The following is a 23,735-nucleotide window of genomic DNA, read 5'->3' as shown; positions in this document are numbered from 1 at the left end:
TGTTATTTTTTATTTTTTTTTTGTCACTAATACGAAAGCATTACTGTAGTAAATGTATGCTTTTTCTTTTTTGAAACAATGAAAATGCCTCAGTGCTACATTGAATCTGTCCTAACTCCAGTAATAGGTTAGTTAGTATCAAGGGGCCCAGCTGGTTAATAATTTAGCCCTTTTGAAATGAATGTGTTTATGTGGATTTATATATCTAATGATGATGCATTAGTGTCAACACCTTTTTTTGTTTTTGTTTTTTTTGTTTAATACAGTGATAATGCATAATCGGTAGTTTGCCACCTGAATTACTTCATGCAATAGGTTAGTAAGTATTTGCGGTCCCACCTGGTCTATGATATGAATAATGTTGCATTACTGTGACAACTTAATGGATGCATTTTTAATTCAGTGACATCACAGGTAGATTGACACCTGTTTTAAATCAAGGAATGGTTTAGTTGGTATCAAGGGTCATTGGGTTTCTAAAGTAAACCTTTTGAAATGTATGGATTCATATGGATTTATATCACAATTGATGTTGCATTAAAATTTTATGCTTTACTTTTTTATACAATTAATTTATATATATATATATATATATATATATATATATATATATATATATATATATAAAATATAAATTGCATGACAAGTAGAAATTGAAGTCAATTAAATAGGTTGCAAAAGTTGAGAAAACTTTAAGTGCTCATAATCTGTTATTAATTCAAGTCAAGCAGTAAACAAATTTTGCTTTTATAATCTTATGTCTTGGTGAAGGGTGGTGATTGTTTAAAGCTTTTTATGTTAAAGCTTAATTATTAATTATATTTTTACTCCAAAGCAAAAAAAAAAAAAAAAAAAAAAATGACTTTGAACAATTGTAATGTATAGCTAGTGTTGAATATATATGTTTTATATTATTTATTGATGTGATATCTTAATATTGTCAGCATTTTCCCCCTACTATTTATTCATTTGTATTTATTTATTTAATAGTCAAGAATGCAATAATGATATATTAGTTAGAATTTCCTTTTAGATTTTGTTTTGCATTTGGAATTGAACCACATTCTAAATGCTTCTATTTACTTATTATTATAAAAAAAAAATTATGCATTGCATCCTTTCTATATTCATGGTTCCTTGTATCTCTGTATTCCAGAGGCAGACAGAAAGATCAAGAAAAAATGAAAATACAAAAGAAGGACAAGCAGGTCGGTGTATCACATGTGTTTTTGTCAGTCACTCTGTGAGAGTTCCCTCTATCTCACTCTCTGTTTCTCTCACCGTCTCCCACACTTTCATTATTATTGCAAAATTAGCATAAGCTTTAGTTCTTGCATTATAGCTGTACTTCAGAAAGATCCTTAACCTTATTTAGCTTACATTTTGTCTTTACTATTTAAAGTGTTGTTTGCAGTATTTGTTTTCTAAGCTTCTTGGGTAAATAAACTTACCCTGATGCTGAACATTCAAAATGTAATTGTAAATTGGTTTTATTTCCTCCCAAAATACAGTTTTGGTTGTTTTGTTTTTTTCACAGTCCAGTAGATTTAATTGAGTGCTCAGATATGTTGTATTGCAATATCAACTTCGTTACTCCTACAAATTGTTGTCATATAGTAAGTATATAGAGCTATAAAAGTAATGTGGATAGCATAGCTTGTCTGGTCAGAAGAAATTGAAGCAAAATGTTGAATTCATAATGAATTTTTTTCAATTTTGATTGCAGGTAAATATGAACTTTTATTTAGAGAGTTGTGTTGAAATCTCTTCTGAAACTCCAGAGGAGACACATGTGGAATAGTATTTTCAATAGAAGACATTTGTTTGCACATAGTTTTACTTTTTAAATCAATGTTTGTTTATTTTTTTTTATTTTTTTTTTATTAGAATCAGAAAACGGTCTGAACTTTTGATGACTTTTGACTTAAATTCAAGAGAAAGTCATGAAAGGCCTTGCATTGGTGTGATTTTAGTGTTTGTAGCATGGGTAAGGTGTGTTGTTAAATAGACGGTTCTGTTGGCTGCAGCATGTTTATAGTTGCTAAGCAGCTTGCCGTGTTATAATAGAATGTGCACTTGTGCGCATATCTGCATTTTATATGCCTTTGAATGATGCTCATCCAATCAGAATTATTTGTCATAACGGTCCATTTTATAAACTTGGATACTCAAATTACTAGGGAATTTTTGATTTGATGATTCAAGGCAGATCATTTCTTCATAGCCTAAGCTAATATATAGCTGTGATTTTTTTTTTTTTTTTTTTTTTTTTTAAGGAAAGCATTGAAAGGAAGATATCATTGAAATCTCTGGAGGTAGATTCAGAAGTTTCCATTTAAAGAAGAATCAAGAGTTTTTATTATGACGGTCTGAACATCTGTTTGGAGTATCTGTTTGACTAAACTGGCCATAGCACCTCAGTTACTCCTTCTCTGAGTCAGATGCTCTCTAGAAGAGTAGGTACTGCCGACAAACACTGGCTGGTGCAATGATTGCTGTTCTACTGGTAAATGCTAAAATTTTGAGTATAATATCTGTTGGCATGTTGTACTAATGTGCTGTCTGCAGCACCTACATGGTATGACTTAAACCCAGCGTAAACTCTGCACACAAAGTTGCAAGAAGTTTAAATTGATAATTTTGGCAATACGGTGACATTGGCATGCATTACTGCTACATGTCCAATTAATGTGCACCTTCTGTGCCACTTATATTACAGCTTTAGCATATATTTATTATAGGCGTTTTGGGTGATCTAGTCACATGTGGTCACTCAAGACCTGGTGTTAATGTGCATCTTAAAAATATCTCCACTGACCAGCTGGATTCATTGCTGGATGGTATGATTATTATTATTATTTATTTTTTATATCTTTTTATATCTGCATTTAGCAATTTATGCTTTGTGTTTTGAGGGGCAGCTGTGGCCTAATGATTAGAGTTGTACTTGTAACCCGAAGGTTGCAGGTTCGAGTCTCGGTGCTGGCAGGAGTTGTAGGTGGAGGGAGTGAATGAACAGCGCTCTCTTCCACCCTCAATACCCATGACTGAAGTGCCCCTGAGCAAGGCACTAAACCCCAGTTGCTCCCCAGGCACTGGATATATAGCTGCCCACTGCTCCGAGTGTGTGTGTTAACGGTGTGTTCACTTCTCACTGCTGTGTGTGTGCACTTGGATGGGTTAAATGCAGAGCACCAATTCTGAATATGGGTCACCATATTTGGCAAATGTCACTGCTTCCACTTTCACTTTTTTTCAACATCTCAGTGGAAAATCACATGTTAATATTGTTTTTAATTTATAAAAACATTTAACAGCTTTGTAAAACAATTCCAACTCAGCTTCTTAGAAAACTGATAAAACACTCGGGAAAGCTGAGGAACACTTAGCAAAGCTAGGTCTTATGGAATAAACTGAATTCTAAACTCATATTAAATACTTTCTGGCAACTCCTAAACATTTAATGTTGTTCGCAGTTTTTCGGTAGCATTTTGGATATGTATATTTCATTATTTTACAGATGAACGTTAAATATGTCATGGATATTTCTACAGAAATGACTCAAATCCTACACTAAATGTAGTTCTGTGTCCTGCATATTAGCAGTACAATTCATTTAATGCAACATTAAGATATAAAGTTACATTAGCAAATTTTTTATTTCTAGATCTGTGTATAGTTGTGTGTTTTTTCCTAAGATCTGAAAAAGTTATATAAAACATGATGCATAAATTCTGAAATCTTCAAGACTAGCTACTATGATTTACTGTGTTTAAAATCATATCCATGGATTTCATTAAACACAAATAAAGTATGTTAAACAGAGCTAAGAGAGATTTGTGTATAATGTGTGTTTGAAATCTGCGGAAATCACCAGTGTGGACCTGCACAAAAGACTTAACCTCCATACACCCCTTACACTTCTAGATGAGGATGTAGAGATGATGGTTATGTTTAACTCTGTTTAATGTTTTGCTTTGTTAATGTTTGATTAGGAAACAATGAAATTCCATAGCAGTTTTCTATAAAATCCAACAGTAGTACTAGTAAAGGAGGTGTGAGGTGTAGCATTGTGTAGAAAGATATTCACTGTGCAGTTTGCGTGATATGCTTTTGTACATCTCGATGCAATTTCTTTTCTAACTTGTTTTGATTTTCAGGCTGGCAACATGCACCTAATCATGCTAATTGTCTTGCAATCATTGGCTGTGCTTCGAAACGTTAGGGGAAAACAAAGTCAAAGTTGAACATTACCGCAATATGCTTCAGTCTGCAGAGTTCAGTGCATTGGAAAATGAAATCGGTATTTAAATATGCCTTAATGTGAATTCGTCTGTGTGGTAAACTTTAGTTAGTCCATAATTAAGACGTTAGGAAAGATTACCAAAAAAGTACAATACAGTATTTTAAAAATTTGTATGAACTCCCTTTTATCATGCATCAGGTACATCTATGTATCCTGTTTGTATCCTGTGTCTGTTTCCACACTTTTAAGATCATAGTAATTATTACAAAGAATCAGTTGAGATATTTATGAATTGTGAATAAATCCCAGCCAGTGTTGTGATCATGCACTAGTTAGACTGAACATAAATCAATGTCACCATCACTCAAACTCCTCCTGTCTCTTGTGCTCCCCCCTCGATCACTATCGCTATTCACTATTAGACATGGTGTGTTGTAGTAATGCTTTCCTGGTTTCAAGAAATGTGCAGCATTTCTCACCTTTCTGTGGAAAACCACTCGAGGACACTTCTGTGAATCTGTGGGATTGTCAGCCGGATCAGGGAGGCTTTTGGTCTGATGTCATGCATGCACTGGGATTTCTTGAAGTTAAGAACGGTTCTATGTCAGGAGTCAGTGCTACAGTGAAGCAGTAAACTTGGATGAGATAAACCTTTCTTGTATATTGGGATTCATGTGATTCAACAGTGTGACCACGTTTTTGTGATCTGCATTTTAGAGGGCAGCACTTTGGAGACACCAGCAGATTATTGATGACTTAAAAAGAATGAGACATTAAAAGTTAAGAATGGATGAAGAAGTGCTTTCACACTCTGGTAGATTCATGCCACTATCATTCAAATTATCTCATCTGCATTTGGATTTGAATTTTGGTGGTGTCAAAATCAAACTAGGCCGATTTAGTTTTCCCTTCCTGTGCTGCGAGACCAGTGATTCAAAGGGCACTTCCTAAGCACCCTGAGAGCTTCGTTGTCAGGCCTCTCTGAAAAACCAGCAGGGATTCACACCAGCTTAAACTGTTATTTGATTTTGAGCAATTTAAAATCACTGTAAGTTGATAAAATCTTAACATGCCAAAGGAGGCTTGTAAAACTAAGTCAAACTATTTTATTAGAGGGGTCATATAATGCGATTTCAAGTCTTCCTTTCTCTTTGGAGTGTGATTAGCTGTTCGTGCATCAATAAGATCCTTAAAGTTGCAAAGACTAAAGTCTCAAACCCAAAGAGAGATTCTTTATAAAAGAAAATGCCTCATTTAAACATGCCCCAACATGTCTACATCACTGTGTGGGTAGATTTGAATAACGCTGGCCAAATGTTCACGGAAAGAAAGAATTAATAACTTTGAATCTCGCTGTTGCCACCAGCGCCATGTTGTAGACATACGGTTTTGTTAGCGTAAGCAAAAATACTTTCTTTGGCCTTCCAAAAGAGGACACAACTAGAAATCAGTGGTTAAGTTGTATTTACAACATGGTTCAACCCAAATATTCAGATGTGTGCGGCACATTTTATAGAGGACTGTTTCCTGATCCTGGGAGAGAAGACTAGAATGCTGGATGTTCTTACTCACAGGCTGTTAGTACGTTTACATAATTAAAAGATTTGCCACCGATGATTCAAACACAAGTTTTGAACCTGTGTAGAGTACCGCTTGTTTGCCGTTTCTCCGATCACAAATGCAGACATGTTTTTATGTTTACGCGGCGCAGTGCAACACAACGCGTAAAAAGACAGTATAAATCATTATCATCCATAATTATGTCCCCACTATATGCAACAAATGCTTAGTTTGTAATTGGTTTTATTGGTTTTGTCTTGCCATGCTGGTGTTCTGACTGGGTTACACATCACAGTATGTTAATCACACGCTTGAAGCATTCATCCAATCACAAGGCTCTAAATAGCTGGCCAATCAGAGCACACTTTCTTCTTCAGAATGATGAGCTTTGTTTAAAAAAACAATGTGTTTCAGAAAGGCGGGGCATAGAAGAGAAACAATGTACAATATGTGGAAAATAATAAGTGTTTTTGAACCTTAAACTGCATAAATATTTCATTACACAAAATATACAAAATAATGTTATTTTTAGCGACATCAAATGACCCCTTTTATGTATGTGCATATATTCAAAGTTTGGGGTCAGTAAGATTTGTTTTTGAAGAAAGAAATTTCTATAATTTTCCTATGAAAATATTAAGCACAGCTCTTTTCAACATTGACAATAATAATAAATGTTTCTGGAGCAGCATATTAGAATGATTTCTGAATGATCATGTGACGCTGAAGACTGGTGGAATGATGCTGAAAATTCAGCTTTGCATCACAGGAATAAATTACATTTTACAATATATTAAAATAGAAAACGCTTATTTTAAACTGATAATATTTAATAGTTTTTCATATATTTTTGATCAAGTAAATGCAGCCTCGATGAGCATATGAGACTTCTTTCAAAAACAAAATCTTACAAACCCCAAACTTTTGTACGGTGGTGTAAATAAGTAAATGGATGAGTTGGAGGAGATAGTTAAGTGTCCAAAGTACATGTGATCTTTTTTTTTTATTTTGTTTAAAAGCATCCCAATTTGCACCTCATGAAGATGCTATTAATTTCTAAAAAAAGAGTAAAAGAGATGGATCACAAAAAAACTCTTGACTGAATCCTGTTGATGTTACTGCTTTCTCATTTCCCTGCCTGTTCTAGCCAGCACTCCTAAATAACATTTGAAACGTTGTATTTTTATCACTTCTCATTTTATTGCCTTCTTCGCTTCGATCACTTTGTTGTATTCATTGGACCAAAATGATTGCTAAAATAACAAATGTAAATGTAATAGGTTGACTGTAGTCATCTAGTCATCCAACAAACTACTAGTCAGCTAATAGGACTTTTCCTCCCTTATTTTACCCTTTTTTTTAAGTCAGTGTGTTGTTGTATAGTATTTTATAGTGTGCTCTTAAACTCTTGTTTTTTTAATGTTTTAAAAGACACATACAGATGGTTTGCATTGTTTGTTTGCTGTTTTTATAAGCCTACTGCCAAGAGCACCACAAGTTGTAGATAACTTGTCAAGTGAAAATAGTCCAACTTTTCTTGAGACCCCTGCCTTTTGTTCTTCTCTGTCTAGGTGTTTTGAACACAAGAACACATCTCTTTGTTTTCATTGAATAGATGGTGTCCTACTCATCTGCCTGTGACCATCAAAGTATGCAATTCATTTTAAAACGATATGGACTTAGTTTAGGGAGGTTTACAGTTCCAGATGTTTAAAGGACCAAAACAATGAATTGCAGGTGCACCGCTGTCTTGCAATTGATGGAGAGGAGGATGTATGTTAGCAGGAGTGATATGTCCATGTTTTATAAAACACGTTTGAGCAAGGTGTGTTCGGGTTTGGAGCTGGCATCGTGTGTGCGCTTGTGGTTGGCAGATTTGCCTGGCAAGCATGCATACTGCAGCACGGCATGGGAATAGTCTGCAGTGTTTTTGCGCATGCTTGTGTGTATGCACGCTTCCATGCTTTTAAATGTACGGGTTTGCTTGCAGATGCACGTGATGCATAGAGAAACCATTGGAAACAAAAGGTAAATGTAAGGGCAAATTGAAAAGGGCAGTTGCAGGAAGTTGTCATTTACTCTTCCTGTTACTGTACAGTGAAGTTAAGTACAAAAAGTAGTTTCCCCCCCCGATGCAGATATCACAAATATTACCTTCAAGAACAATGAGGTTGATGCTTTTCAGACCCCAGAAAGGAAAGGGTTACCACGGAGACTGTGTTTACGTTCCCGCTTCCCACAGCTTGGTCCCGAGCTTGTTGCCATGACGACGGCCCTGATTCCAGCCCGTTTGCTTTGGAAAGCATGTGATTCATTGACATTATCCCCATACCTGCCTGCAGTCGCATGCTCTGTTGGGGAGTGTGTGTGTGTGTGTGTGTGTGTGTGTGTGTGTGTGCCTGTGTCTGCCTGCACATGCGCACGCTGTTCCACATGTGTACTTAAACGCTAGGCGCAGTTAAAAATAAACGTGCTTTGTGGAATAAGAGGTATAAAGCTAAATGTGAACCAGAAACACAAAGCTCACATATGGCACTAAATTCTGTTTACTTCATCCATGTGTTTTCCTTTTGAAGGAGGAGAACATTTGTATTTAATCTGCCCTTTAATGTCTCATCACTTGGTCATCTTGTGGTTTCACTTGATTGAAGAGATTTTTCCATGTCTTATTTATGAATGGGCACATGTAAATAAGGTTACAGATGAAGTGAGCGTGAACAAGGATTGAATACATAATAAAGCTCATTATCTTTGTGCCTTAACAATGTCTGTATTACATGCATTGCCCTGCTTAGGGAATTGAAAGACTTGAGTGTTTTTTAAAAGAGTTGTAAATGGATTACAAAGTTAACTAGAGTGAAAAGGAACCCATTTAATTTTGCATTCACACTCTCCTTGGCCTTGAAAGTGGACTCGGATCTCTCTCCCTTTTTTTAAAGTCCATTTTAAGCTTTGTACTTCATAAATAAATATATATTTACACACACATCTATGTATGTGTAAATTGTAATGGAATAATAATACTTATGAGAGTTTAATCCAGCCAAAGCCAGCATGAAAATGCCCAAAACATAATTTAATTTGATAACCAGCAAACTAGAAACTCATGATGGTTTTAACTGGTCAAATCTGAGCTAGATTAGTTAGTCTACACAGTTTAGAAGGTAAATGTCTGTTTTAAAAAGTTCCAGTAGTTTGGGTTAGTTTAACTATGAATGATGAACTGTCTTAGATCTGTCTGATTTAAAAAACGCAAATAGTGTTTAATTAGAGGAGCACGTTTTTAATCAAACTCTTTTGTTTTTCCAGATGTCTGCCACCCATGGACTAAAGCACACTCCATCAGCTGCTGCCGCAAATGCCTCTGACCAAAACGCACAAACTACATTTCCCATCGGCCACTTGGGCAAAGAACAGTTACGGATCATCGGAGGGCCGCCCAATCACTGCATGACTCACCCAAAGCACTCTGGGTTACGGGAGGCAGGGCCTGCGGCCAGCAGTCATAGTCTCCGCCCTTTATCAATCAACAGTGAGGAGGATGATGGAGGGGGCGGGACCAGGGTGAAGAAGAAACGAAGGAAAAAAGACAAAAAAGAGGCAGAGTGGCAAAAAGATGAAGAGAGCAACGCTAAACCAAAGAGAAGGGAGCAAAAGGAAGGGAAGGAGCTTCTTCCGAGAAAGACAAAGGTGGCGAAGGAACAAAAGGATCATAAGAAGAGGGAGCCAAAAGCCCAAAAAGAGGTCAAAAAAGTTAGGAAAGGTCAAGATGTGAAAGTGAAAATACAGGCCAAGAACACTGCAACACATCTGCCCTCCAAAAGAGGGAGGAAGCCAAAGTGAGTTAATAACAGAATATTTTGTAAAATTCCTTTAAATGTACAAACACTACCGTTAAGATGTGTTTTATGCTTACCAAGGCTGCTTTTATTTGATAAAAAAAATAGTAATCTTGTGAAATATTACAATTTAAAATGACTTAAAATGAAAATAATATGCAGCATCATTCCTCCAGGCTCTGTGGCACATGATCCTTCATTAATCATTCTAATATGCGAATTTGCTTCTCAAGCAATATTTCTTCGTATTATCAATGCTGAAAACAGTTGCTTGATATTTTTTTGGGAACCATGCTGTCTTTGATGAATATGAAGTTAAGAATATAAATGGTAAATGGACTGCATTTATATGGCGCTTTCAACAGACCACATGGCCATCCAAAGCGCTTTACAAGTTGCCTCACATTAACCCATTCACACACTCATTCACACACCGACGGCGGTGTCAGCCATGCAAAGCGCCATCCAGTTCGTCGGGAGCAGCTGGGGTTAGGTGTCTTAAGTTAAAAATATATATTTTAAGTTAAAAATATAGCATTCACTGTTTTGATTTGCAATTGAATGTGTCCTTGCTGAATAATTTCGTTAAATATAATGTTCACTCAGTATTTTTGTGCTATTTTGACAGTGTAGTGCTGCTGTATATGTGCTTTATGGCAAGACATATGTGGCACACTTGGAGCCTAGTTTACTAAGAGATGTCTTGGAGAGCAAAAATCATGTCTCATTTCAGTAAAACGCATCCTTTACATGTGACAATTTTGTGTGTATTGTCTCAGCACTGTTCTTGCTCAGCTCAATCAAAGATCTTTTCATATGTTGATTGGGTGAAATGTGATGCAGCGATTGTTAGTGTTACAAGGTGAATGTAGGTAATTATGTATTTCCAACTTGAAACCAAGGTCAAAAATGAAACCTGCAACCATGTGTAGGGCTGTTGACCTTTTGGCTATTTTTCTAGCATATTTGGAGAAGTCAAAATACATTTAATACAGTCATTCATAAGGAACTCAAATATGTAATTTTCTCCAGTGTTGCATTAAATAATATTTTGCCACAATGATGGCACTTAAAAATATACTTATGAACACAGAGTTTATGCCAATCATCCTTTGTAATTAGATGCATTCACTTTTTTAAACTTCCTTTGACTACTTGTTTCTCCCAAAGTAAATAATTTAAATAACATTTTATTCAAGTTCTGCAATCCATCAAAACCGTTGCGCTACTTGTCCACTTAAAAACTGCTCTGCAGATGTTAGTGTTTTGTACCATTATATGACCTGAGATTTGTCAGTCGAACAAGTCATTGGGTGGTTGGTGTTAAGATCTGTCAACTTGTGCAAAGCTGTGGATGTAAGATGGATTTTCAGAGTGTTTTGTTGCTGTGTTATGCAGAGAGCAGAGTGCCATGCCTCCGGAGAAGAAGAAGAAGGGAAAGAGGAAAAGTGATGCTGTACTTGAGATGGTGGAAAGTGATGACACAACCTCTCTCAGCACGCTCGCCACTGGCGGTGAGGAAAGCATCGACCCTATTGATAACACTGTAAGTTCTCCAGAACCAATGTACGTCCGGCATTTGGGTTTCTCCTGAGCAGAACAGTTAATCTTCATCTGTATTTATACAAATGCGAAATCTTAAAGATCATGTTCAAAGTTATGCTAGGATTAATAGAACTTTCCTAGAATTATTTTCCTGGTTTTATACAAGTAACAGTTGCATGTTATCAATTACAACGAAAACTAGGAAAGCACAATATTGCTTCCATATCAGTTATCAACCGCTGCTGTCTTTTTTCTTTTTTTGGTTGATATTGTATAGTTAATTTTAATGTAATTTTCCTGCTATTTTTACATTTAGTTTAATGTTTATTTCCATTCTCTTAAAATATAATAATCTGGAATTTTGAAACGTGATCTTTTCTGTGGAAGGATATTCTGGACTATTTTCGAAAGGAATTGCAAAATGTATTTTCAATTGCATTTTCCATATGTGGATGCGTAAATAGTGACATAATCCAATCGCAATTGCAAATCGTGCATTTCTACTTGCATTTTCACTTTAGCAAAAACAAAGAGCAAAGGAAGGAAGAGCAAAGTCCATTTTCAACTGTACTTCCCAAGTCTTACGAGTTATGAGCCTGTCATATTTAAATAGCAATAATAATGACTAAGTCTACTTTTTCACTTTCTCTGTGTTGCGCATGTAACCTGCCAAAACTCCAATGAAATCATGATCTCTCACAGTTTACACTCTGAATGATGCAAGTGCAACCCGCCTCTCCTTCTACTTTTATTTGTACAAGATTTGCAATTGCTTTTGGATTGTCACGTTATGTTGTGTTATGATTGTTAACATTAAATGGGTTGCAGTATTTTTTTCACAAACACATTTTCCTATAATTCAATTAATTGGGAATGGATTTTTGTTGTTAATTCATTTAAATGTTTTTGGTAATTGTTTTCTTTAAAATATGACAATAATGTGTAAATACATCTCTCTCTCTCTCTCTCTCTGTGTGTGTGCAGAAGAGGCGATCAGGGCGTCAAGTGAAGCGACGGAAGTATAACGAAGATCTTGATTTCAAGGTCGTGGATGATGACGGGGAGACCATCGCCGTGTTGGGCCCGGGCCGAATTGCTGCCATGTCTTCCTCCACCCTCGCCTGGCAGGCTGAGGTAACAGTGACAACATCTGCCATCATGCCACACCACAGCCCTGCCCTACACACTAGAAACATTCCCACCTTCTTTCTTCCCAGGAACCCCCTGAAGATGAGGCTAATATCATTGAGAAAATACTCTCAGTGCGAACGGTCAAGAAAGAGGTAACGGGGTCAAATTGCGTTAAACTTACAAATGATGGATTACTACATCCAGGTCTGCAATCATTTTTCAAGTTAACACAAAAATAAGGAACTATTTATTATATGTGACCCTGGAGCACAAAACCAGTCTTAAGTCGCTGGGGTATATTTTTAGCAATAGCAAAAAAAAATATTGCATGGGTCAAAATTATGATTTTTCGTTTATGCCAAAATCATTAGGATATTAAGTAAAGATCATGTTCCATGAAGATATTTTGTACATTTCCTACTATAAATATATCAAAACTTAATTTTTGATTAGTAATATGTATTGCTAAGAATTAATTTGGAAAAATTAAAAAAAAAAAAGCACCTTCAGATTTTCAAGTAGTTATCTCGTCCAAATATTGTCCTATCCTAATAAACCATACATCAATGGAAAGCTTATACATATATATATTCAGCTTTCAGATGATAAATATAAATCTGAATTCTGAAAAATTGACACTTAAGACTGGTTTTGTGGTCCAGGGTCACATATGGCCTTGATTTACACCACGATACAAAAAGTCCAGAACGCTGAATACACTTTACACTGGGGTGCAAGAAACATCTGCCTAAATATAAATCTTTTTCATGTAGACATCCCCTGACGAACCACCAGAAGAGATGGAGGAGTTTTACGTCAAGTACAGAAATTTGTAAGTGTACTCATGCGACTCAAACTGCTGTTGCCTTTTTGTGCTCTCAGACTCTCAAACACTAATCTTGTCAAACTGTCAGACCAAACAAGTTACTCACATTTATTGTGCAAGGCATACCTCAAAATCATTTGTGCATTAAATTATCCGTCTGCTAGAGTGGTAATACACCCTGCCTCATGGAATAATTTGCTGGATCAACAATGGTTTGATTTACAGCAAGATCTTCTGGTTTAAATCTGGAAATTACAGTATTGCAAATAGGAACAATTTACTGGGTCACATTTAACCTCAAAAACAAAAGGGATAAAAAAAATATTGCTTAAAGACTTTGAAAAAATTTGCCTTGTGGGATCATAAAAATGTATTAAGTATTTTTTTTTTTTTTTTTTTTATGTAGGTTTACTGTGACGTGTATGTTCTTCACATATGTTATTAATAGTATTATAATTGAATTATACAAACCTAAAAATTGTATTACAGTGGTGAGAGGGATGGATAAACAAGACATATTGAAAACAAAATATAGTTTTAAATTAAACGCATGCATGCTAGCTAAAAGGTAAAGCACACTGTGTTGTCATTGCACATTGTAAACTATGAGAGGTTATTTTTTTATTTTTCTCGTTGCCAGCTCCTATCTGCACTGTAAATGGGCGACCTTGGAGGAACTGGAGAAGGACCCACGCATTAGCCAAAAAATCAAGCGTTTCAGAAACAAGCAAGCGCAAATGAAGCACATTTTCACAGAGGTGCGTCTGCCAAAACATGCTGCTATTTATTTGTGGTTCATTTAAAGTTATAACCAGGAAAAATGCAGCAGACACACGAGGATGTAAAAACTAAGATGCATGCTGAAAACTCTTTTCTTTTCAAGTACCTCATCTTTAAATCAATGCTGTTGTCATAGACTTTCTACATATGTGTTATTTGCCTAAATCTGTTTAAAATGAAGTTGTGTTTCTCCTCAGCTGGATGAAGACCTGTTTAATCCAGATTATATTGAAGTTGATCGGGTTTTAGAGATCGCTATCACCACAGATACAGAAACAGGAGAGGTGAGGCGCTCTATCTTAAAAAACAAAGCTTATATTTATATATATAAATATATATGTACTAGTGGTGCCAAGTCTTTTGATGTTTGGCTTGTTTGCATGTTAACAGGAAGTTACACACTACCTGGTGAAATGGTGCTCTTTGTCATATGAGGAGAGCACTTGGGAGCTTCAGGAAGATGTTGACCCTGTGAAAATCAGAGAGTTTGAAGAACTGAAGGAAATTCCAGAAATCAAGCATGTGGTAAGTCCTTGAATGCAAAAGATTGCATGGTTCAGCTGCAGGTTTTCACGTACAGTCCAGTCCAAAACATTTTTAGCATCTATCTCAGACTTGGAGAAGAGGTGGCATTTCTCTTATCTTAACACAGGAAAGGCCTCTGCCTGAACAGTGGCAAAAGCTGGAGAAGACCAGAGAGTACAGGAATGGGAACCAGCTGCGAGAATACCAGTTAGAGGGGATGAACTGGCTCCTTTTCAACTGGTACAACAGGTGAAACAAACTTTTAATATCAGCGAAACATCATGATCCTATTTTAAGGTATCAGATAACTATTTAAGATAAAAACCAAGGTTAATATTAATAAATAAAATTACTTTTTTTTTACTTGACATTTTGTAAAATAAAAAGTGCTAGGACTTCATGTAAATAATGATTAATCTATTTATTTTATTGATTAATTCAGGTCACATTTAATATCCTGAAAGGACTCTTATTTTAGTGTGATCTAGTTTTCTGACACAATATAGTGTCTGAATTGTCTTTTAATCTTGTGGGATTTTTGTCTGCGCTTATAATAATAATTTTTATAAATGACCAAACTTGAAAAACATTATTATAACAAAAACTAATATTAATAAATGTATAGCATATTATAACATTAATATATCAGCATGTAATTAACTTTATAATAATTAAAAGCTCGAGCTAAAAGCAAATGCAATTCTAATGATCTTAATTTTTTTTTAATTAATTCCATAATGTTATCCAATAAAAAGCCTGATAACTATCTAAGAAAATAATATGTATAGTGATAACGATCACAGTTTCATACAGCAAAAAGATGCCCAGAACTGCATCAAATCTAAGATGGTTAATTAACTCCTCGACACCTGAACATGTTTCTCTTTATGTAGGAAAAACTGTATTCTGGCTGATGAGATGGGGCTGGGGAAGACCATCCAGTCCATCACGTTTCTCTATGAGATTTACCTCATGGGTCTGAGAGGACCCTTCCTCATCATCGCCCCGCTCTCCACCATCACCAACTGGGAGAGAGAGTTCCGCACATGGACTGAAATGAACGCCATCGTCTATCACGGCAGCCAGATCAGTCGGCAGATGATCCTGCAGTACGAGATGTACCACCGAGATGAACAGGTGGGGCAAGCTGAGCCATTTCTTTATACTTTTATTGCTATTTGTTTGTGTCTGTGTATTATGTGCTGACAATTAGTATTAAACAAATCTTCATATAAAAGATTTTGGGGATTTTAAAATGTGATTGGATGAGTCGTATAGTCATTAAACCCATCACAAGTCTTAATAATAGCATAATATTACCTTTTGAGAAATTGATACTTATATACAGCAAGGATGCATTAAATTGTTAATTTACAAGACATTTATAATGTTACAAATAATTTCTGTTTCAAATAAAGACCAAAAATCCTACAAAAAAAAAAAACAGTTTCCACTAAAATATTATAGAACTGTTTCAACATTAATTATAATACGAAATGTTTGCTGAGCAGCGAATCAGCATATTAGAATGATTTATGAAGGAAACTTGAGTAATTTGATCACAGGAATAAGTTACATTTAAAAAATAGAAAATAGTTATCTTAAATTGTAAAAATATTTAACAATATTACTGGTTTTACAGTATTTTTTATTAAATAAATGCAGCATCAGTGAGTACAAGAAACATTAAAAAGTCTTACTGACCCCAAACCTTTGAACAGTAGTGCGTGGCACATTTTAATAATAAATATCTAGCATATTCATATCATTTTGGTGGTGTTTTTACCCAAACTGTGGTTAATATCTAACCTTGCTTTACACCTATTTTACTACAGTGAGGGGATGTGGTATGCATAACTTTATCATTTTTATTACAGTGTATACAATCAGTCTTTCTCTTGCTCCTTCAGGGAAACACTGTGTCTGGCCAGTTTAAGTTTCATGGCATCATCACTACATTTGAAATGATAATGGCTGACTGCCCAGAGCTGAAGAAGATCAACTGGCGCTGTGTGGTGATCGACGAGGCCCATCGGCTAAAAAACCGCAACTGTAAACTTCTGGAGGGACTCAAACTCATGAACCTGGTAATTTATTTTTTTGCTCATTTTTAGATCATGAAACATACACAGACGTTTTTGGCATGGGATGTAAGCGTCATGTGTCATTTTAGAATATCGACTGCTCTACAAATGATTCAAAGAGTTCAGGTCTAAATGCAGAAAAGGAGAAGTGAAGCCATCTGTGAGCTAAACTTCAGTGCTATCTCTTATGTACACACCTAATTTATCTGCCTAGTTCTGCTTCACTGCATTTACATGCGCACAGAGCGAGTGATCTCATCTCTCTCACATTACATATTACTGCAGCCATGGCCGGTGTGTGCAAACTGAACTACATTTGACGCAGTGCCATTTTATCCAACAAAATCTTTCGCAGCTTATTAGGTTTTCACAGATGCATTTTGATATACAGTGGTTTAAAAAGTATTTGGACGCTTTAGCCACTTTGCAGTAGTGTATGACATCCAGAAAGTATATAAATTGGGTTTTCACTGTATTTAAATTTGTAAGTAAATGACGTGTTTTGATATTTTATATATAATGCATTTATTTTTAAGTGAGACTTACTGTCCGAATACTTTTTTTGATCCACAGTATACAAATGTGCCCTTATGTCGGAGTCCAGATGGGTGAGAAAATGTTCAGCTTAAAATGTACATAGATATATAATGTTTCTATGCGTCTTCTCTCTTAAGGAACATAAAGTCCTTCTCACAGGAACCCCTTTGCAGAACTCTGTTGAGGAACTCTTCAGTCTGCTTAACTTTCTGGAACCCTCACAGTTCCCTTCTGAGAGCACTTTCCTGGAGGAGTTTGGAGACCTGAAGACAGAAGAGCAGGTGAGAGCTTGATTGGAAGTTTGTTATCTTATGTTATTGACTAGATAAACATCTACACACCTTCACCTCCAATTGTCTGCTCCACCTTGATTAAAGTAGGCAACATCCTTAGTAAAATGTTGTGGATAATGCCAATAAACTTGTGTTAATCCCAGAACTTATTTTAGGCATTTAACCAAAAACCTTTGAATTTGGAAAGATGGAAGTGGAAAATGCTCACTTGTTTCCAGGTTTTAGGACTCAATATTAAGCCATATGGCCTGATTATTATTGAATGATTATGTGGCAAGCTTTAACCTGAGAAACCTCAACATATCCACAGGTAAAGAAACTGCAAGCCATTCTGAAGCCCATGATGCTGAGGAGACTGAAGGATGACGTGGAGAAAAATCTGGCTCCTAAACAGGAGACAATCATTGAAGTGGAGCTCACTAATATTCAGAAGAAATACTACCGCGCCATTCTGGAGAAAAACTTTGCCTTTCTTGCCAAGGGAGCAAACCAGCACAACATGCCCAACCTCATCAACACAATGATGGAGCTTCGCAAGTGCTGCAATCACCCGTACCTCATTACAGGTGACATCTGGTGTTCAGATCGAGTGTGAATATGAAATATCTTGGAAGCAGTTCAGTAGTCACACCTCTAATTTATAGCGCTGACATAGTGTCCCATCTTCCTTCTGTCAGGTGCTGAAGAAAAGATCCTTGAGAGCTTTAAGAAAACCTACAGTTCTGATGCTGCAGATTTTCAGCTGCAGGCTATGATCCAGGCTGCTGGTAAACTAGTGCTTATTGACAAGTTGCTGCCCAAACTGCTGGCCGGAGGACATAAAGTGCTGGTGTTTTCCCAGATGGTCCGGTGCCTGGATATACTGGAGGACTACCTCATTCAGAGGCGGTGAGACAGCTGTTTATTATTCAGTGACATTAGTCATACTTCTATAAAAAAAAAAAAAAATTTCAGCTGTTTTTGAAACTGTAAGTGAATGAGGAAATAGTCAGAACTTAGTTTACTTCACTTGTTGCTTTTTTTCAGGGATCCCACATTACTGAAAACCACTTAAAAAAAAAAAAAAGTCATAAAAATTCCTTTAATGAAAATACAAATCTAGTTATTCTCATGTCCAATATATATATATATATATATAGAGAGAGAAATGATTTATACATTTTTATTCAGCAAGGATGCAATAAAGTGGTCCAAATTGACCATAAAGTCATTGTTACAAAAGATTTCTAAAGCAGTTTTCAGCATTGATTTAAAAAAATGCTTCTTGAGCAGCTTTGGCAACCCAGGAGGAGTAAATTAAATTTTATTACATTAGAAAATCATTATTTTGGATTTAATAATATTTCACAGTATAATTTTTTATTTTACTGTAATGTTGATAAAATAAATGCATCCTTGGTGCGCATAATTATTTTTTCAGAAACATCGTCCCGACCCCAAACTTTTTTATTCATCAAAATATTTCAAAATGCATGGCTGAAACTGTAAACAATGATATGAGAGCTATGGTGGAGAAAGAGTGGGAATGGTAGTTTTCGTGCATAAAAGGTATAGATATGAAAAGGAAATGTCTTTGTATAACACTTGTAGGTATACATACGAGCGTATTGATGGGAGAGTTCGAGGGAATCTACGGCAGGCCGCCATCGATCGCTTTAGTAAGGTAGACTCTGACCGCTTCGTGTTCCTCCTCTGTACACGAGCAGGAGGTCTGGGCATCAACCTCACCGCCGCTGACACCTGTATTATATTTGACTCTGACTGGAACCCGCAGAACGACTTGCAGGTGAAGACATAGATCTTTTTTTGTACAGTATCAGTGACTCTCCTCCAGTAGCCATTTCCATTCTATATATATATATATATATGTGTGTGTGTGTGTGTGTGTGTGTGTATGCACACAAGCTTTTCAAATATCCATAAATATTAAATTTGTTGTGAACATGCTTTGAATTCCACAGGCTCAAGCTCGCTGCCACCGGATCGGTCAAAGCAAAGCAGTGAAAGTATATCGCCTTATTACACGAAACTCATATGAGAGGGAGATGTTTGACAAGGCCAGTCTGAAACTGGGATTGGACAAGGCTGTTCTGCAGGACATCAACCGCAAGGGCAGTCTCAATGGGGTGAGGGATCCACAACTTTTAACTTTATCTTCTATTGATGAATTGAGAAAATGTATCTGCCTAAAGTGGAATAGCATATCTAAAACTTGTTGGTTTTCGTTCATAGTTCTTAGTTTATAAGGCATAGTTCACCCCAAAAGATGAACTCTGTCAACTCCTACATGCCAATCCAAACCTGTGGAGCATAAAAAAAAAAAAAAAAAAAAAAAAAAAGATCAGGACAGTATTCTCTATTTAATTTGACTTCCTCTTTCAGGTTCAGCAGCTCTCTAAGTTGGAGGTGGAAGATCTTCTCAGGAAGGGAGCGTACGGTGCACTTATGGATGAGGAAGATGAGGGCTCTAAATTTTGCGAAGAGGATATTGATCAGATCCTGCAGCGACGCACACAGACCATCACAATCCAGTCTGAGGGGAAGGGATCAACTTTTGCCAAGGTAGACTTCTCGACATACACTACCATTTAATGTCTGGGACCTATACGATTTTTAAAATGTTTTTGAAAGTAGTCTCTGAGGCTTACCAAGGCGGCATGTATTTGATCAAAAATACAGTAAAAACTGTAATATTGTGTAATATTACTACAATTTAAAAGTACTGTTTTGTATATGAATGTATTTTGAGATGTAACTTATTCCTGTGAAGCAAAGCTGAATTTCCAGTCTTCAGCGGCGCATGATCCTTCAGAAATCATTCGAACATGATGATGCTAATGAAACATTTCTTGTTAATACCAATGTTGAAAACAGTCGTGCTGCTTCATTTTTTGTGGAAACAGAGATACATTTGACCAGGATTCTTTAATGTATAAGAAGTTATAATCGTTAAACGTCACTTTTGATCAAAGTAATACATCCTTGCTAAATAAAAGTATTAAATTCTTTCAAAAACAATTTTACTGACATCAAACCTTTGTGTCCACTTGAGATTTGCAAAAAAAAAAAAAAAAAAAAAAAACAATTGCCAGTGTTTTTTGTTTGTTTGTTTTTTCTTGGTATCTCTGTTCATATTTTTGTGTTCAATCCTGTTGGTCATAAATATGGCAGATGAGTAGAAAAGTCATGTGAATGAAAAAGCTGAATAAGAGTTATATCAGTATAACACAAGTCTTGATAGTGTTCATAATCCTTTATTATTTACCAATTCCAGGCTAGCTTTGTGTCTTCGGGGAACCGTACAGACATCTCTCTGGATGATCCAAACTTCTGGCAGAAGTGGGCCAAGATTGCTGAACTGGAAATTGACTCTAAAGCAGAAAAGGTAAAAATCTCATGATTAAGTTTAAAAGCCAAAGCTTTGCATATATGAGCTTCCTGTGACTCGGGTAGTGTAATGCAAGAGAATCAACTCCTAGAATAGAGAGAGACTAGAGCTTATTTGAATAGCAGCAGAGTCAAAGCAGATGGGTTGCTTGAATGTGCGTGTTTTAGTCAGTTTGCATATTCGTGACATTTTAAAGAGGTAAAATATTGAGAAGACAGCATTTTCTGACTAATCTGTGTCTTCCAGGAGAGTCTGGTGATAGACACCCCTCGCGTAAGGAAGCAGACGCGTCACTATAACTCATTTGAGGATGATGAACTGATGGAGTTCTCTGAACTGGACAGTGACTCTGAAGAACGACCCTGTCGCACAAGACGTCTCAGTGATCGCAACAGACGCTACCTCCGAGCGGAGTGCTTCAGAGTGGAGAAAAACCTTCTCATTTTCGGGTCAGTGCTTAATTTGTTTTTGGCTGCCCACTCATTCCTTCTGGGTCACCTTCTGTCGCCCTACAACAGGCTGTTAATAAGGTGACTGTTTTTGAACAAGACAAAAACTAAAGGAAGTCATCTAAGACCGCTTTCTGCCATTGCATATGCAGCTCAATCTGAATGTATAAAAATTGGAGCCATAAATTAGACCATATGCAGGTAATGCATCTCAGATGGATGAAATGTTTTCTGTGTGTGCAGGTGGGGTCGCTGGAAGGATATTCTCAATCATGGGCGTTTTAAATGGCACCTGTCGGAGCGAGACATGGAGGTGCTGTGCAGGGCACTTCTGGTGTACTGTGTTCGCCATTATAAGGGAGACGACAAAATTAAGAGCTTCATTTGGGATCTGATCACACCTACTAAAGACGGACACAATCAAGCACTACAAAACCACTCAGGTTATACAAAATGTTTTTCACAACCTCAGTTCTTTTTTTTTTTTTTTTAAATCAATTAATTCATTCTTTTTGAGATGAGGTTATTCAGGATCTATTGTCATTGAAGTAATATGGTAAATGAGTCGATTAATAAGTATCCGTGCTCCATGCTTCTGCAGGTTTTTTTTTAATGGGTTTTTGATTGCATTTTCAAATAAAAAAATAAAATAGAAATTTTAAACAAATTAAATTATTTTATTGATTTTACTGATTTTTTTTTAATATATATTAAATGTAAATTTGATAGTTTAGTTAATAATTAAATTGATCATCGGTTTAATTCTGTTTAAATTTTTAGATTTTAGTGACAGCATTTAATGTTCAATTTACCAATCATTATTCATAACAATTAATCATTTTTATGTCCATATAAATATATTAAAAATATACTCAACATTCTTTCTTAAACTTTGAATATGTTGCATCAAATTGCTTTCACTGTTCGAATGAACTGCAAAATCGATTGAAATTGATTGACAGTCAATTTATTTAAACAAAATGATTAATTACTTTTAATTGAAGATCGATTAATCATTGACGTCCCTATTTCTTTTTTCTTTGTCTATTTAAATAGAATTCAATGACTGTTCTTCACATCATTGTTGCAAAATGACTAGAAATATGTCATCAAATGCATTTTACCTGTCCAGGTCTGTCTGCTCCTGTGCCTCGGGGTCGTAAAGGCAAGAAGCTGAAGAACCAGTTGAGTCCCCCAGAGCTGAAGAATGCAGACTGGCTGGTCCACTGTAACCCAGAGGTTGTGCTTCAGGATGACAGCTACAAGAAACACCTCAAACAACACTGCAACAAGTAAGACTTCTGAATATTGTGTAACATGGGTTACATTTAAATTGTCGAAAAAGTACGTTTTGCACCATGATCATATTATATAAATAGGAAGTACTTCAATCAGGGGGCATAGTTACATTTTTCATGTTTTCTGTCGGTCATGAAATTATATTTGTCATTATTTAATTTTCATATAATGATGTATGTGTTGTGATGACATCATGATTAAAGGGTTTTAAATGTGTGATCATCATGTATCTTGTCATAAACAGGGTGCTACTGAGGGTGCGGATGCTATACTATCTGAAGGTGGAAGTGCTGGGGGAGGCTGCGAATCAGGCTCTTGAAGGGATCCCAGCCAGGTACTAGATGACACACAGTCTCTCTTAACCCATGCATACCTCATTAATTCAGTGTAGAGTGGCTTAATATGCACGCATCTGTGTGTTTTCTGCAGTAAACTGGAGGTAACCCTGCCTGATATTGACTACATTGAGATCCCTACAATATGGTGGGATGCTGAAGCGGATAAATCGCTGCTTATTGGAGTTCACAAACATGGTGAGACATCAAAGAATGGGTGCAACCGTTACACCCAGTTTTATGATGCTTATGCAGTGTATGTTTTACTTTTTAGCAGAGATGTGATACATTTGAATGCAATTACAGGATCTTTTTGTATGATTTAGATGGTCACAGGGTTCATGTTGACTTGCTCTTTCTTCACCATGTGCATTAACTACTTTGTGTGTCCCATGCAGGGTATGAGCGGTATAATGCCATGCGTGCAGACCCTGCTCTGTGTTTCCTGGAGCGAGTGGGTATGCCTGATGTCACTGCATTGACGGTAGAGCAAAGTGGAGCAGAAACTGCTTTAGATGCACCTGATAGGTAATATGCTTTTAAATGAGTAGCAGAGATATAACGGTTGTCGTGCCTCTTGGTGCTTACAACCATAAACATGCTTCTTCTTTTGCAGTATCAGCAAGAGTGATGAAATCAAAGAGGAGAACGATATTAAGTCTGAGGAATTAGAAGAGAAAGTAGAGATCAAGGTAATAAGAAGAAGTCAAAGGAATGTGACGTCGAATGAATTTTGCTAAGTGCGTTAACCAAATGCTCAGACTGTTCATTAAAGTAAAGTTTTCTTTTACAAAGGAGGAACCCATGTCAGAGGAAACAGGGAAAAATGATAATACAATGACAGGTATTGAAAACTTCCTTTTCTATTTACTCATTTGCCAGTACTGTTGAACCATTA

The 23,735-nt window shown here is 36.1% G+C and overlaps 1 protein-coding gene across 4 annotated transcripts in view; it reads left to right on the top strand.

Moving 5' to 3' along the window:
- Positions 1-23,735, top strand: part of LOC128015958 (chromodomain-helicase-DNA-binding protein 6) — a 37,617-nt gene that overhangs the window by 1,051 nt on the left and 12,831 nt on the right. For 2 of the 4 annotated variants that reach the window (XM_052600232.1, XM_052600230.1), the window contains exons 2-28: positions 1,157-1,208; positions 9,116-9,645; positions 11,044-11,191; positions 12,175-12,324; positions 12,408-12,473; positions 13,095-13,153; positions 13,788-13,905; positions 14,125-14,211; positions 14,318-14,452; positions 14,580-14,701; positions 15,346-15,589; positions 16,363-16,539; positions 17,211-17,354; positions 17,677-17,932; positions 18,044-18,254; positions 18,957-19,152; positions 19,328-19,492; positions 19,749-19,928; positions 20,641-20,751; positions 21,001-21,203; positions 21,447-21,646; positions 22,336-22,495; positions 22,747-22,836; positions 22,932-23,035; positions 23,236-23,365; positions 23,454-23,529; positions 23,633-23,681. In XM_052600232.1, the coding sequence (XP_052456192.1) occupies positions 1,182-1,208; positions 9,116-9,645; positions 11,044-11,191; positions 12,175-12,324; positions 12,408-12,473; positions 13,095-13,153; positions 13,788-13,905; positions 14,125-14,211; positions 14,318-14,452; positions 14,580-14,701; positions 15,346-15,589; positions 16,363-16,539; positions 17,211-17,354; positions 17,677-17,932; positions 18,044-18,254; positions 18,957-19,152; positions 19,328-19,492; positions 19,749-19,928; positions 20,641-20,751; positions 21,001-21,203; positions 21,447-21,646; positions 22,336-22,495; positions 22,747-22,836; positions 22,932-23,035; positions 23,236-23,365; positions 23,454-23,529; positions 23,633-23,681 (4,138 nt within the window). In that variant the 5' untranslated portion in view covers positions 1,157-1,181. Of the gene's footprint in view, positions 1-80; positions 316-1,156; positions 1,209-9,115; positions 9,646-11,043; positions 11,192-12,174; positions 12,325-12,407; positions 12,474-13,094; positions 13,154-13,787; positions 13,906-14,124; positions 14,212-14,317; positions 14,453-14,579; positions 14,702-15,345; positions 15,590-16,362; positions 16,540-17,210; positions 17,355-17,676; positions 17,933-18,043; positions 18,255-18,956; positions 19,153-19,327; positions 19,493-19,748; positions 19,929-20,640; positions 20,752-21,000; positions 21,204-21,446; positions 21,647-22,335; positions 22,496-22,746; positions 22,837-22,931; positions 23,036-23,235; positions 23,366-23,453; positions 23,530-23,632; positions 23,682-23,735 lie in introns of those variants that run through there. The other 2 variants (XM_052600231.1, XM_052600233.1) reach the window with 2 other exon arrangements.

Source organism: Carassius gibelio, chromosome A6, assembly GCF_023724105.1.
Source record: "Carassius gibelio isolate Cgi1373 ecotype wild population from Czech Republic chromosome A6, carGib1.2-hapl.c, whole genome shotgun sequence".
NCBI classification, from domain to species: Eukaryota; Metazoa; Chordata; class Actinopteri; order Cypriniformes; family Cyprinidae; genus Carassius; species Carassius gibelio.
This window is presented reverse-complemented; position numbering and strand designations above follow the sequence as displayed.